The following is a 14,398-nucleotide window of genomic DNA, read 5'->3' as shown; positions in this document are numbered from 1 at the left end:
AAGATAATAAAATATTATATGTTACTTTCATTTTTCAATTACCCTATAATATGTTGATCTGGGGATCTGTTAAAGCAAAACTGAGCACTCTTCATAAGGGATTTTCGCTTTACTGTGGATCAACTAAGGGTTTAAAAATGGATAAAAATGTGAGCGCTCTAAAACACAATAAAAGCCACTGTGCACAAAAGGTAACCAAAAATAAACCTTTTAAAATACATTGTAAAAGGAGGTGCAGCGCTTAAGAAATATAAAATCAACTAAAAATATGTATAATCAAATGCAAAGTTCATAGATATAAAAACAGTTCAAAGTGACTCTTGTGCTCTTTAAGTGCTTGTTATTCTGGAAACCGGTGTCTGTGCAGTATTAGTGTAAGTAATGCGCACTCACCGGACGTGCATATATAATGCTCCTTTAAATCAATACTCCAGATGTCATCAAGGGGGGTCAGGAACTATGTTGTCTTCCCTCTAAGGGATGGATGGTCATCAGACAGGATCCTTAGGGCTTTAATGGTGATCCACGTCCACCAGAGTTCCCCTTAGGGGGTTAAAGTGGACGGTCAGTCCTACGTACTTCTTATGCTTATGCTTACCTAGACTACCTGATGCATCGGTTTTAACTCTTCTTTAATAAACCTAATTTAAACCTATTACACTATGGACATATCTTTGTTCTAACCCCCTGGGGGAGCCTTTAATTCCTACATGCCCTGCCTCAGGAGGAGACCCATTCTTTATCCAGAGAGGGAATCTCTCATCCAGGGAGCAACACCCGTTTAACCCCCTAAGGGGAACACTGGTGGATGTGGATCACCAACTAAGGGTTTGGTTGTGTTTTTGTTTTTTTTTGTTTTTTTTAGTTTGAGTCCTAATATCTATTTTTCAACTTACATATGTAATTATGCACGTATTCAACTTTTAAATCAGTGCTCATTCTATTGGTCACATACTCAGGTCATTCAGCACCTACCTGCTTACACATATTTGTGACTTTTGTCCAAAGCTGTGACCATCACCAAATTTAATGCAGACTTGAAGCAGAAGTCTAGGTTGGCCCAGTCTGCTAAGTATATGGGCAGCTTAAGGCTTCCTTAGGAAGGATGTGGTGAGATTCACATATCTTAAACATATAACATTGTATGTAAATAGTAGATGGGGGATCCTCTCAGCGACCCAACCAACCACCAAGTTTCTCGCCTCTGTTTACTGCATGTGTATAGCACATACGTCTTGGCTTGGTGGCTTGTCAGTGACCTGGATTCCAGCGGAGAATTGTGAAGATTGAATATAGTAGAAGGACCTACAAGTTAGCTTAATAAATTATTTACTGCATAGAGAAATTTCATACATTAGAAGTAGTCTGTGGACCACACTGTTACACCAGCACAAGGTTTGCCAAAACTCTAATTCATTTTTTGGTCAGTTTATATGTAGTAATTGTGATATGGGGTTACTCATTTTGCTATTATTTTGAGTAGTACAAGTATACATCATTTTATTTAATTGTTTTAGGTTTTTACAATACATGCCGTTATTTGCATTCATTTTAAATACGTATTTAACTGTACTGTTATCCAGATTTTTGTACGTCCTTAGGAAAATTGATAGAATGTCTTTTTCTTTCTGATTGTTAATTTCTTTTCCTTTCATCTTTTTCTTTTTTTTTTTTTTTTTTAAATATTGATTACTTGACGTATACTCAACTGGATTAAATGCTATCCTCTATAAAAATTAAGATATCCAATTATATTTTTATTTTCCCATACCCCTACATAGTATGTAAATTTGTGAGGAGAGATCTTGTGTTTGTTTTTAATGTCCCCCTTTATATTGTAAAGTGATGCACAAATGGTTGACGCTATATAAATCCTGTATTATAATAATAATAGTAATCTGGTGAAAAAAAAATAATGATAATAATATAGATGTGGTACTGGAAATCAATTTGGTTATTGTATTATCTTATGCACTCTGATCTGTACTTTGTACAGCATTAAGGGAGACAATATCACTATGTAAATTATAAGTACAAATGAATATTAATATAAAATAATAATAATTAGTAACAATAATAGTAAAAAATGTGTTTACATTATTTGGTCATCATTTAGATTTAAATGTTCAGTAAACAATAATAAAAAAACAAAGGAAGAAATGTACCAAAAATAAAAATTTAAATAAATACCTGTATGGATAGTATACATTTTACTGTTTAAAAAATTCTGGCTGAATATTATGTAAGCAGAAATTGAGAGGGTGTATTTGTTTGCGTATTTACGGTTTTTGTTTTTTTTTTTTGCTTTCAGTGTTGATAGGATGCCGCTTTGCTGTATTCTGCTACTCCAGGTTGCGTTTCTTCCAGGTTTGTGACTTCACCTGTGATTTCCTATTATTTCAGCACTGTTGGCATTGCCTAAATCAGGGTTCAGGGTTACCAACCATCCGTAAAAAAATATCCATATCCACATATCCACCATATGTGCTTCATATCAGGTCCAAGTGCGTCTGAAAGCACAAGGAGGGATAAGTGGGAAAGCATTTAGTGATTCTCGCCACGGTATAGTACCACCTGGACATGAGTTTTCAAGAGCTAACACATTTTTACCTTTATTCTCACCTGTCAGTAACACACCTTCTGTCCTAGAGGGACAACACTCTTTTACTTCATTGTATGTATAAAGGGAGCCATGGTTTTCCCTTTCCCTTTCCCTTTTAGGACATGACTACAGAGACCTCTTCCTATCCTCTTCTTCATAACAGATGGGTGAGGTTATGTAGTTCTCAGAGAAAACTGGGAGCAATGTAACTGATAATACAAAACAAGCAAAATGCGCAGGAATTTATCAGCTGACAAGATTTATGCCAAGATCAACAGTTTTTTTTTTTAAATTATAAACACTCCACAGTGCAAATAAATTATATGTGAAAATTAAAAATACTATAAATAAAAGTCCAAAAAAATATCTAAAGTCCACACGAAAAATATATATAAATTGTGCTCAATCCCAAAAAAGAAACGTACTCCAAAAATTCTTCAAACCAATGTGCTCACACCATTCGTAATTAATGCTCAGGTTTTTTTTTGCACTTATTAAACAGCTATTGCAAAATGCTTTCATGTTAGACCAAGAGGGACCAAATATGAAGAGTTTATTTTTAGCAATTACATACACTTTAATATTTTTATTTTAGTGGCCATTCAACACTAGATAGATATCTGTATACATCACTGTTTGTCAAGATTGTAGCTTGCTGAGATATTGCTCCCATCAGATGTGATGGTCAAGTGTTAACACATAGCACCAAATTAGATGATGTGGGCAACGGGCATTATAGACAGACTGATGCTTACAGCAATTCATCTTTTAAGGAGAACCGCTACTGAGAGAAAAATAGAGGGTGCCAATGCTGACCTACATTTGGAAGAACTTGTTCCCTTTTTGCCTTTACAAATTTACATAGTGAGGTTATCTATCTGGTTCAACAAACAGATAAAAAAAAAGATTTTGAAAAACCTCAATATACACAATCTTTTACCCACAGTTGACCCAAAGGAAGGCAAAAAAAAAAACAATAAAGCTTGATTCATTTCACTCTAGTGGGGGAAAAAATGTCTTTTCTGATTCCAAGGATCAACTACCCTTGGTGTCTGGTATGTGAAGGTTAAATCTCTTTTCCTCCAGATGTAAAGAGTGCCCCCTTGTCCTCTGTGATGACCTCAGGGTGAATAACTCTACACCGAGTTCACTATATGAACCACTGATGTATTTATACATGGAGATCATATCCCCCTTATGTATTATACATGGAGATCATATCCCTCCTTATGTATTATACATGGAGATCATATCCCCCCTTATGTATTATACATGGTGATCATATCCCCCCTTATGTATTATACATGGAGATCATATCCCTTCTTATGTATTATACATGGAGATCATATCCCTCCTTATGTATTATACATGGAGATCATATCCCCCCTTATGTATTATACATGGATATCATATCCCCCCTTATGTATTATACATGGAGATCATATCCCCCCTTATGTATTATACATGGTGATTATATCCCCCCTTATGTATTATACATGGAGATCATATCCCCCCTTATGTATTATACATGGAGATCATATCCCCCCTTATGTATTATACATGGAGATCATATCCCCCCTTATGTATTATACATGGAGATCATATCCCCCCCTTATGTATTATACATGGAGATCATATCCCCCTTATGTATTATACATGGAGATCATATCCCCCCTTATGTATTATACATGGAGATCATATTCCCCCTTATGTATTATACATGGAGATCATATCCCCCCTTATGTATTATACATGGTGATCATATTCCCCCCTAATCGCATCTTCTCAAAAGAGAATAAATTCAGTTCAGCAAATCTTTCATCATAGCTGAGCTCCTCCATGCCTCTTGGCTTCAATAGGTTCTCACTGACCTGAAAAGGTATGCAGATTAGAAAACCAAAACTCCATAGATACCCTGGGGGGGAGATTTACTAAACCTGGTTCACACAGAATCTGGTGTAGCTGTGTATGGTAGCCAATCAGCTTCTAACCTCAGCTTGTTCAATTAAGCTTTGGCAATAAACGTTGTAAGTTGATTGGTTTCCTTGCAGAAGAGCATGAGATTCTGAGTGAACCAGCTTTAGTAAATATACTTGGGCTCTGAGGAAGAGGCTAGCCCTCAAAACGCGTCAACCTTTTGGGTGTCCAGAATTCTCATCATAAGACAGATACGCAGTGAGTAGGACAGAGCTGTTCCTTCATGATGTGCCTTTTATTTATTGACTATTGTGAGTAGAATATTTATTTTTTAACATTCAATAAACATACTTTTAAGGTAATGTACTAGGCTGGTGCGCCCTCTGTTTGTTTTTCTCTACCCCTAAGAGACCTTTGCACCCAGGGGTATTAGTCGGATTGCTTTGGTAGCTGGGAAGCCAGATGACCCTATAAGGATTATTCTGTTCCCTGTCCTGAATGGTTATATCTGATTTTTTACATCCTAAATTCCTAAATGCACTGTTGTATGTACTGTTATAGCTTCATAAAAGTAAATTGATTTTCATTCCTGGCTGGGATTCTTCCAGAAGTTGTTCTTGGTGGCTGGGCACAAAATTGACTCAACTGTACAATATCCGTTGTCCATTTGAATTAAAGTCTTTTGGATTCCTTAAAGCAGGGGTGTCAAACTGGCGGCCCTCCAGCTGTTGCAAAACTACAAGTCCCCTCATGCCTCTACCTTTTGGAGTCATGCTTGTAACTCTCAATCTTGCAATGTTTCATGGGACTTGTAGTTTGGCAACAGCTGGAGGGCCGCCAGTTTGATACCTGTGCCTTAAAGCAGGGGTGGACTGACCATTTGGAAACTTGGGCACTGCCCGAGGGCCCGGGGTCTGTAGGGGGCCCCATGAGATGCCCCTGGTACCTTTTTCATAGGATTTTTTGAGTTTGGGCAAGGACACAGGAGCCCCATGATCCCCTATTGCCCGGGGGCCCCATGAGTTGTCAGTCCGCCCCTGCCTTAAAGTATTGCATAATATACCACCTAAAGAAATGTTTGATACGTTCAAATTAAAAATGAAGTGTCTTCCATGCTTCACTACTCTGATACCCATTTACAGTTTACTACATTTAAACATTTCTACCTACATTTCTATCTATCTGCTGCTACTAATGTCCCGCTGTTCTTCACCACCTGGTCATATGTCTAGTTGGGCCTCTGATATAGGGATTAATATTTCTCGGGAAGATTGATGAGATACAGTATATAGGTTAAAGAACTCTACTAGGATAGCACTAAAAGGAAAAATGTTTGCTTTCCCGTTGGATTGAGCAAGGGAGCGTTATAACCCCTGTCAGGTTTTTTTTGCCATCTGTGTCCCATTGGGGAGATTTCTCTTCACTTCCTGCCCCTCCAAAGTGAGGAAATAATTGGTTGTCACCAGGGTCACCAGAACTGTAGTTCAAAGCAAAAGTAATGGGCTACAACCTGGTTAGACAAATGTCAGGCTAAAGCTCAAATATCACCATGCCAGACCAACAATCTCCACCTGCTCATGTATGGACATCTAAAATAAAAAATGTTGGCAACACGGTGAAAATAAAAATTATTTTTTATTATTTGCAAGGAGTAAAATATTCCATAGAGCAACCAACATTAGTGCATTTCAGTCAAAAAAAGACCTTACTCATAGTCCAAACTAGTTTCCCCATCAGGGGATTTCCCCCCATTACTGTTCTGGGGACAAGATGACTTTCACTTTCAATGATAATGGTAAACCGGAAAAAATAGAGAAGGTGAATGTCCCTAACGGGGACCACACAGCAATAAAAACCTGGCAGGTGTTCTGATCTCTCTCCACTATATCGAAAATGAAAAAAATATAAAGTGCTAATAAATTGATATATGATACCTGACGTTCATTCCGCATGATTCTGGGATATCCTTCTGTTTGTTTTAGGGGCTGTTTAGAACGTTTAGACATATCTGGTGGGATTGCTATAACAGCCACTGTTTTTGGTCCCATACATATCAACTCATTTTTACTGGTTTAGGTAGACCCCTGCAAAAGCACCCCTCAGAGGCTTTGTTGGGTAGGAAACCAGATGACTGTTTTAGGACAGAACTTTGCTCAAACTCCTTTATTTTTACTGCAGCTAAACAAACCATCATAAGTACCTGGAAAATGGCCATCCCCTTTGAAGAACGTAAAGCTCATATAAACCTACATATGACATATGAGAAGATAGCATCCACAATGGATGAAAAGATACCCCATTTCTAAAAATATGGGAATCTTGGGTCTCTAATTATCTGCTGCCAGACTTTGACTGTACATGTTTAACTAATTAAATCTTTAGCAATATACCACAATAGTATTTCATTTTTAAATTCTAATACTTTCTATTTTTCCTTGAGGTTTTCTTGTGGAGGATTTTTGTGATATCCCCCCTGCGTTTTTTTTTTTAGTTTTGTTCACTTTGTTTAATAGGCTCACCCACCATGGAGGTGGTTCCGTGCTACCTCATACACACAATTTACCATCGTCCCTGAGATTCTTTCTCTTTGGGACAACTCCCTCCCCCTTTTTCTCTAGTATACTATTACTGATACTTCAGAATATTGTTAAATGGTCTATAGTCTACCCAATCAACACATTTGCCATTTTTTGTATTTTGTAAAAATTTAATAAAAAATGTTGAAAGGAAAAAAATTTTTTTGAAAAGAAAAGTACATTGAGTACTTTACATATGATCTTTTTTAATTCGGCATCAGACACTGAAAATGATTTTGCGACTTTGCTCAGTGATGTGCGAACTTGGCGCTATATTTCAAATTTCAGTGTTTTTGGTTTGATTATATTATTGAATTAAATTTATTATTATTATTATATTATTTTTTATGATTATTTATTAAATTATAATTTATGATTTCGTGTTTCAAATTTTAACATACCCGGGATGTTTACTAGACTCTTGTTTGGACAGATTTCAGTGAGTTATTCCTAAAAATTACAGGCCTACAATAAAAAAAATACATATTTCCATGCAAAAAAATGTACCGCTTTGAGCACAGAAATACTGACATAATCAGACCGCTAGGAGGCTAATAAAAAATGTTGAAAAGAAAAAAAATGTTTTGAAAAGAAAAGTACACTGAACACTTTACATATCTTTTTTTAATTTTCACTGTCAGTTAATTTTTCTAGCATACTATTATTTATTTATTTCAGGTACTTATTTAGCGCTGTCGATTTTATGCAACGGTTTACATATATATTGTACATTCCCATCAGTCCCGAACCCTCAAGGGGTGTACAATCTAAAGTGATTACTGATACTTCAGATTATTGTAAAATGGTCTATAGTCTACCCAATCAACTATTATTCTGTTGATTGTCCTTTAATGTTGCAAACTTTTTGAACAAAAAACACATTTGCCATGTTTTGTATTTTTTAAAACTTTAACCTCCCGGAAGGTATTGCCGAGTGTAGCTCGGGGTAAAGTTTCAGCACCACAAGCGGTAACCCCGAGCTACACTCAGGAATACCTTGCAGCCAGGGGCGGACTGACAACTCATGGGACCCCGGGCAATAGGGGATCATGGGGCCCCTGTGTCCTTGCCCAAACTCAAAAAAGCCTATGAAAAAGGTACCAGGGGCATCTCATGGGGCCCCCTACTGACCCCGGGCTCTCGGGCAGTGCTCGCGTTTCCAAATGGTCAGTCCACCCCTGCTTGCAGCGTTGCTCCTGGATCTGTTCTTCTCTTACCTTGTCCTGCGCTCCCGCGATGTCCCTCCTGCAGTGCCCCTGGCAATGTCCTCCGGCCGATGCCGGCATCTGTCTTCTGGGTTCCGTCCCCTGTGACGTCGGGACGTACGGGGGACGGAACGGTCGGGAAATTTAAAAATGTGAAAAAGTGACATTCACTAAATACACTAAAATCAAATAGTAAAATATTACTGTATCAAACCATTTCACATACATTTTGTCCCGAGTGCTTTGTCCTGTGCCCTGCCTGCATTTTTACCGTTTTTTCTGCCTGGACACTTAGAAAAGTCCATGGCGTCCAAAAAGCGTCCCTTTAGGTCAAAAGCGGTTTTAGACCGGCTAGAGAACAGCGATAGTAAATCAGAACCACTTGCAGAATTGAGTGATAATGATTTGTGGGGAAATTCGTCATCAGACACTGAAAACGATTTTGCGACTTTGCTCAGTGATGTGCGAACTTGGCGCTATATTTCAAATTTCAGTGTTTTTGGTTTGATTATATCATTTAATAAAATTTATTATTATAATATTATTTTTTATGATTATTTATTAAATTATAATTTATGATTTCATGTTTCAAATTTTAACATACCCGGGATGTTTACTAGACTCTTGTTTGGACAGATTTCAGTGAGTTATTCCTAAAAATTACAGGCCTACAATAAAAAAAATACATATTTCCATGCAAAAAAATTTACCGCTTTGAGCACAGAAATACTGACATAATCAGACTGCTAGGGAGGTTAATAAAAAATGTCGAAAAGAAAAAAAATGTTTTGAAAAGAAAGGTACACTGAGCACTTTACATATTATCTTTTTTTAATTTTCACTGTCAGTTATTTTTTCAAGCATAGTATTTATTTATTTATTTTAGGTACTTATATAGCATTGTCAATTTTATGCAGCGCTTTACATATATATTGTACATTCACATCAGTCCCAAACCCTCAAGGGGTGTACAATCTAAAGTTATTACTGATACTTCAGATTATTGTAAAATGGTCTATAGTCTACCCAATCAACTATTACTCTGTTGAGTGTACTTTAATATTGCAAACTTTTTGAACAAAAAACACATTTGCCAATTTTTGTATTTTGTAAATCGTTAATAAAAAATGTTGAAAAGAAAAAAAATGTTTTGAAAAGAAAAATACGTTGAGTACTTTACATATTATCTTTTTTTTTATTTGCACTGTCAGTTAATTTTTCTAGCATATTATTACTGATACTTCAGATTATTGTAAAATGGTCTATAGTCTACCCAATCAACTATTACTCTGTTGAGTGTACTTTAATATTGCAAACTTTTTGAACAAAAAACACATTTGCCATATTTTGTATTTTGTAAAACTTTAATAAAAAATGTTGAAAAGTAAAAAAAATTTTGAAAAGAAAGGTACATTGAGTACTTTACATATTATCTTTTTTTTTAATTTGCACTGTCAGTTAATTTTTCAGGACAAGATTTTGGGGATAAACCACTACAATCTTGTCTTGAAGAATTAATTGATAGTAAAAATAGAAAAATAGAAAGTGCAGTACTTAACAGCACTCAACTGGGTTGTTACAAGTGCTATAATCACCTTACACATGAAATTTAATTTCTATACATTATCATGACTGAGAAGGAGACAGAAAATGTCAAAGCTGAGACTAAGAAACAAAGAAAAGAGATTTCCTGTGTGAGAGGTCAGTAAGTGGTCAATAAGCGGTCAGTAAGTGGTCTACGGTAATTTCATGTTGGGTTAAAATCTGCAAACTTCAAAAAACAAATTCTGTAGTCTGTAATAATTATTATATCCCTTGAATGCTTCAGGGCATTGAGCGGAGATATGCAGCTTGTGGATCAGGTTTATAAATTAAGGAATAGAATTGATTTTTGGGGCCTTCAATTTCACATTGTTTTATCTCTGCTGAAATAATTTACATACCTGAACTTTAGATACATTTGAGCTCATCTGGATTGAAGGATTTTAAAGACATACCATAGTGCTATTAAAAATATTGGGTCAATGACCTAATCTTTCTTTGCCTTTGGTGGGTTTCTGTTTTTATCTATTTCATGATATTTTTCGCACAGTTGTATTGTTAGCCATTGATTCATGTAAAAAAGTTTGTTTAATGTCCTTGATTGTTTAATTTATTGAAGATGCAGGCTTTCAAGATGCCTTAGATCCCTTCTTCAGCTTGCATTTATAATAGATTAAGTCAACCAGTTAGGGTTATCACTTCAACTCCAAACTTTCTGCATAAAATATTTTTAAAATTCTATCTTAAGATCCTGAATGAGAAATAGCAAGTGGGGCTTTCATGCAGTTCAGGTAGAAGATCCCTCTCTTGCACATGTATTTAGTAAAATTGGTAACTAGTATTTAAAGACTACAGTGCAAGTCACTCTGACTATATACAAAATGTAAAACATTCATTTTGATTGCATTTTCAATATAATTTCTTATGTCATTGACTTTCTGTAGTTATAGAAAGTTTCTGTGATTTTTTTTTAATTGTTTTTTTCCCCTTTCAATACATTTCACTGTCAAAATCATTTACTGATAAAGGGTCAGAAATTGAAATATACATCAGAATTCGTTAGCCATTATTTTCAACAGGAAAAGGGTGGTTGTAAAATGTCAAAAACACTATGAAAAAACGAAAGTAACTTGTGAAAATAGTGTTACAAACACATTTCGAAGGATTCCTAGAGCAGATCAGGATTTAAAAACTGTTTTAAAAAGCTGAAAAATTCTAGCTTTAAAAAAAGAAATTAAAATGGCAAAATCAACTGAAAAATATTTATAAATAACTAAACACGTCTTTTAAGGGACGCGGTAGAGGGATCATTTAACCGCTTTTGCGCCGCCAAATAGTAGATATACTGCTACAGGGTGGCAGGGGTGTGCAAAATCACACACACACATATATCTATATCTATCTATCTATCTATCTATCTATCTATCTATCTATCTATCTATATATATATATATATATATATATATATATAAAAAAGATATATATCTATATCTATACATATATATATATATATATATATATATATATATGTGTGTGTGATTTTGCATTTCTGCTATTCACTGTCAGTGATTTTTATTAGCACTGATCACTGTATTGGTTTTACTGGGGATGTAAAAAAAAAAAACAGCATTTGTAAATTTTTTTAAATTTTAAAACCCTAGTATATATACCGTCACACTATAACGTTCACGTAAACCAATTAATTTACACATATTGGGATTTTTTTTCAGCAAAGACATGTAACAGAATACATTTTGGCCTAAATTTAAGACAAAATTAGATTTTTTAACATTTTTTTACTGGACATGTTTAATAGCAAAAAGTCAAAAATATTGCTTTTTTTCTTAAAGTCTTCGGCCTTTTTTGCGCTGCTATCTGACAATAATCTGTGAATGACATTTGTACACCCTCCAGCAGCCTGCACTGCTGTGCCTGTGCATCACCTGCTCTCTATCCTCGATCACTGGCTGCCACATGTGTCACTTTTGCCGGAGGGTGACACTGCCCCCCTGAAAAATGCCGCCCTAGGCAAATGTCTTGTTTGCCTTGTAAATATGCTCTTATTTGATGTGCTGAAAGTGAGGAAATGTCATTAGCATAAACCTGCCTTGCCTTGTGTAATTGCTGCTGGAAATATATTATTGCTGTAGGATAAAGACGCAGAGCGGCATGGAGTGGGAAGCCCTGGCACTGCTCTATGTCTGGATGCTGCGGGCAATTATTTAAAATGCTTCTACTGAATTTATGATTGCATTGAAAAAATATTCTAGACATTGACAAATTGTAGGTATATATTTAATCTAGGTCATCAGGCGATGCCCATCCATATTCAGTACTCTTAGGTAAATGCTGCAGTAACTTTTTACTTTTAGTTGTACTCCAAGTGGAGATTCGAGAATATTCAGCCAAAGTGATCAGGAATGTTTATGGAGAGATATTTTATTATATTTATGGTTAGACTTAAATGGAACTTTTCAGTATTTTATTTAGCTATAAAGGTAAAAGGGACCAAGATGATGTCATTAACGATGTTGGGTTGTGTTCACGCTTTTGAAAATTTGGCTTTGACTTTGTATAATTTGTACTCATAAACTGTTTATACATGGGGGCAGCCATTCTCATTTCATATGCAGGCTCTTCTTCCTGCTTTGCAGTGCTGCCCAATGGTTGTGTTTACTGCTTTCATTTACAATGCAAGTTTATGAGTTGGCCAACCATTAAAGCGGACCTTCACCATTGAAGTCTCTCCTCCACCGTATTTAACTTGTTGCCGACCGCAGATAGCCGAATGACGGCTGCACTGCGGCCGGCCAGTTCTGAGTGGACGTCATATGATGTCCCCCCAGAACGCGCTCTCCTGCGCGCCCCAGGGGGCGTGCACCCGGCGATCTCCGTGATCGCTGTGTCCTACGGACACAGCTGATCACGTGATGTGGTAAAAGGCCAATCACAGCGGCCTTTTACCACCTGATCAGCGGTGTCCAATGACACGCTGATCAGAGGGAAATGCAAGTGCCGGTTCTCGGCTGCATTTTCCTCACGCTGTCAGATCGTGAGGAAAGTACTGCCGAGAACCGGCAGTTGTCAGAGCGGTGATCGGCACCGATCATCAGGGCACTGATGATCAGTGCCCTGATGATTGGTGCCCAGCAGTGCCACCCGCAAGTTCCGCCCACCTGTGCCCTGCAGTGCGCCCACTAGCTCCGCCCACCTGTGCCCAGCAGTGCACCCACCTGTGCCACTCTGCAATTTCACACACCTGTGTCCAGAAGTGCCACCTACCTGTGCCCAGCAGTGCCACCCACCTGTGCCCACCCACCTGTGCCCACCAGTGCCACCCACCTGTGCCCACCCACCAGTGCTGCCCACCAGTGCCACCCACCAGTGCAGCCCAGCAGTGCTGCCAGTCAGTGCCACCAATCAGTGCCCAGCGGTTGTGCCAGTCAGTGCCGCCAGTCAGTGCCCAGCAGTGATGCCAGTCAGTGCCGTCTATCAGTATCCATCATTAGTGTCACCTATCAGTGCCGCCTATCAGTGCTGCATATTAGTGCCGCCTATCCGTGACACCTCATTAGTGCTGTCTATCAGTGCCGGCTATCCGTGCCACCTCATTAGTACTGCCTATCAGTGCCCTTTAGTGCTGCCTATCAGTGCCCATCAGTGCCGCCTATCAGTGCCTATCAGTGCTGCCTCATCAACGCACATCAGTGAAGGAAAAATTTTGAAAAATTTTATAATAGAAACAAAGAAACTTTTTTTTTTTTTTTCAAATTTTTGGCAATTTTTTATTTATAGCGCAAAAAGTAAAGTGCCCAGTGGCGATTAAATACCACCAAAAGAAAGCTCTATTTGTGAGAAAAAAATGATCAAAATTTCATATGGGTACAATGTTGCATGACCGCGCAATTGTCAATCAAAGTGCGGCAGCGCTGAAAGCTGAAAATTGGCCTGGTAAATAAGGGGGTATAAGTGCCTGGTAGGCAAGTGGTTAAAATTGGAAAAACACTTTTTTTTTTTGCTTTTTTCCCTTTTTTCTTTATAAAATATTTTTTTGTCTTCCCTGCTCCCCAGCTTAAGAGTTGTTAAGAAGCTGAAGCTGAACTAAAGGTCATCTGTGCACCACAAACTGAAGACGCTATTTAATTCAAGTGCTACTAAACCCACAACAGTAAAATCAGTCTGTATATGCAGTAAAGCATGCTTGTTACACTCACTGTGGAACCTAAGGGGTTAATCACCCGTATTGTGTAAAAAGGCTGTTTGATCCTGTCTTCTCTGATCCTCCCAATCTTCCACAGTCCCCAATCCATTCCCTGATAGAACAAAGCCTTGGGGGCAAGCTGCATGTGTTCAGTTTGGTGTTAATTGCTAGAGAGTTTTTGTTTTCATGGGAGAGTGCATGTGATCAGCACAGGGCCAATCAGCATTGTTCAGACAGAGGGTCAGGGGTCCTGCAGTCTCATAGGACAATCAGGGGAGAATGAAAACTTCTCCTACAAGCTCCTCCTATAACCTGTGCTCTTCTGGAAACAGATAGAAGTCACAAGACTGCTATA

The 14,398-nt window shown here is 37.4% G+C and overlaps 1 protein-coding gene across 1 annotated transcript in view; it reads left to right on the top strand.

Annotated features, from left to right (window-relative positions):
• The first annotated feature begins 1,168 nt into the window (after positions 1-1,168).
• LOC149439354 (uncharacterized) overlaps positions 1,169-14,398 on the top strand; it is a 36,187-nt gene continuing 22,957 nt past the window's right edge. Inside the window, exons 1-2 of the mRNA XM_089659162.1 lie at positions 1,169-1,395; positions 2,312-2,367. Coding sequence (XP_089515288.1) covers positions 2,322-2,367 — 46 coding nt within the window. The 5' untranslated portion in view covers positions 1,169-1,395; positions 2,312-2,321. The remainder of the gene's footprint in view (positions 1,396-2,311; positions 2,368-14,398) is intronic.

This window comes from Staurois parvus, unplaced genomic scaffold, assembly GCF_062004578.1.
Source record: "Staurois parvus isolate SC_StPar_1 unplaced genomic scaffold, SC_StPar_1.0 ptg001133l, whole genome shotgun sequence".
Classification (NCBI taxonomy): domain Eukaryota; kingdom Metazoa; phylum Chordata; class Amphibia; order Anura; family Ranidae; genus Staurois; species Staurois parvus.
The sequence above is the reverse complement of the archived record's forward strand: the minus strand, read 5'-3'. Positions and strand labels throughout refer to the sequence as shown.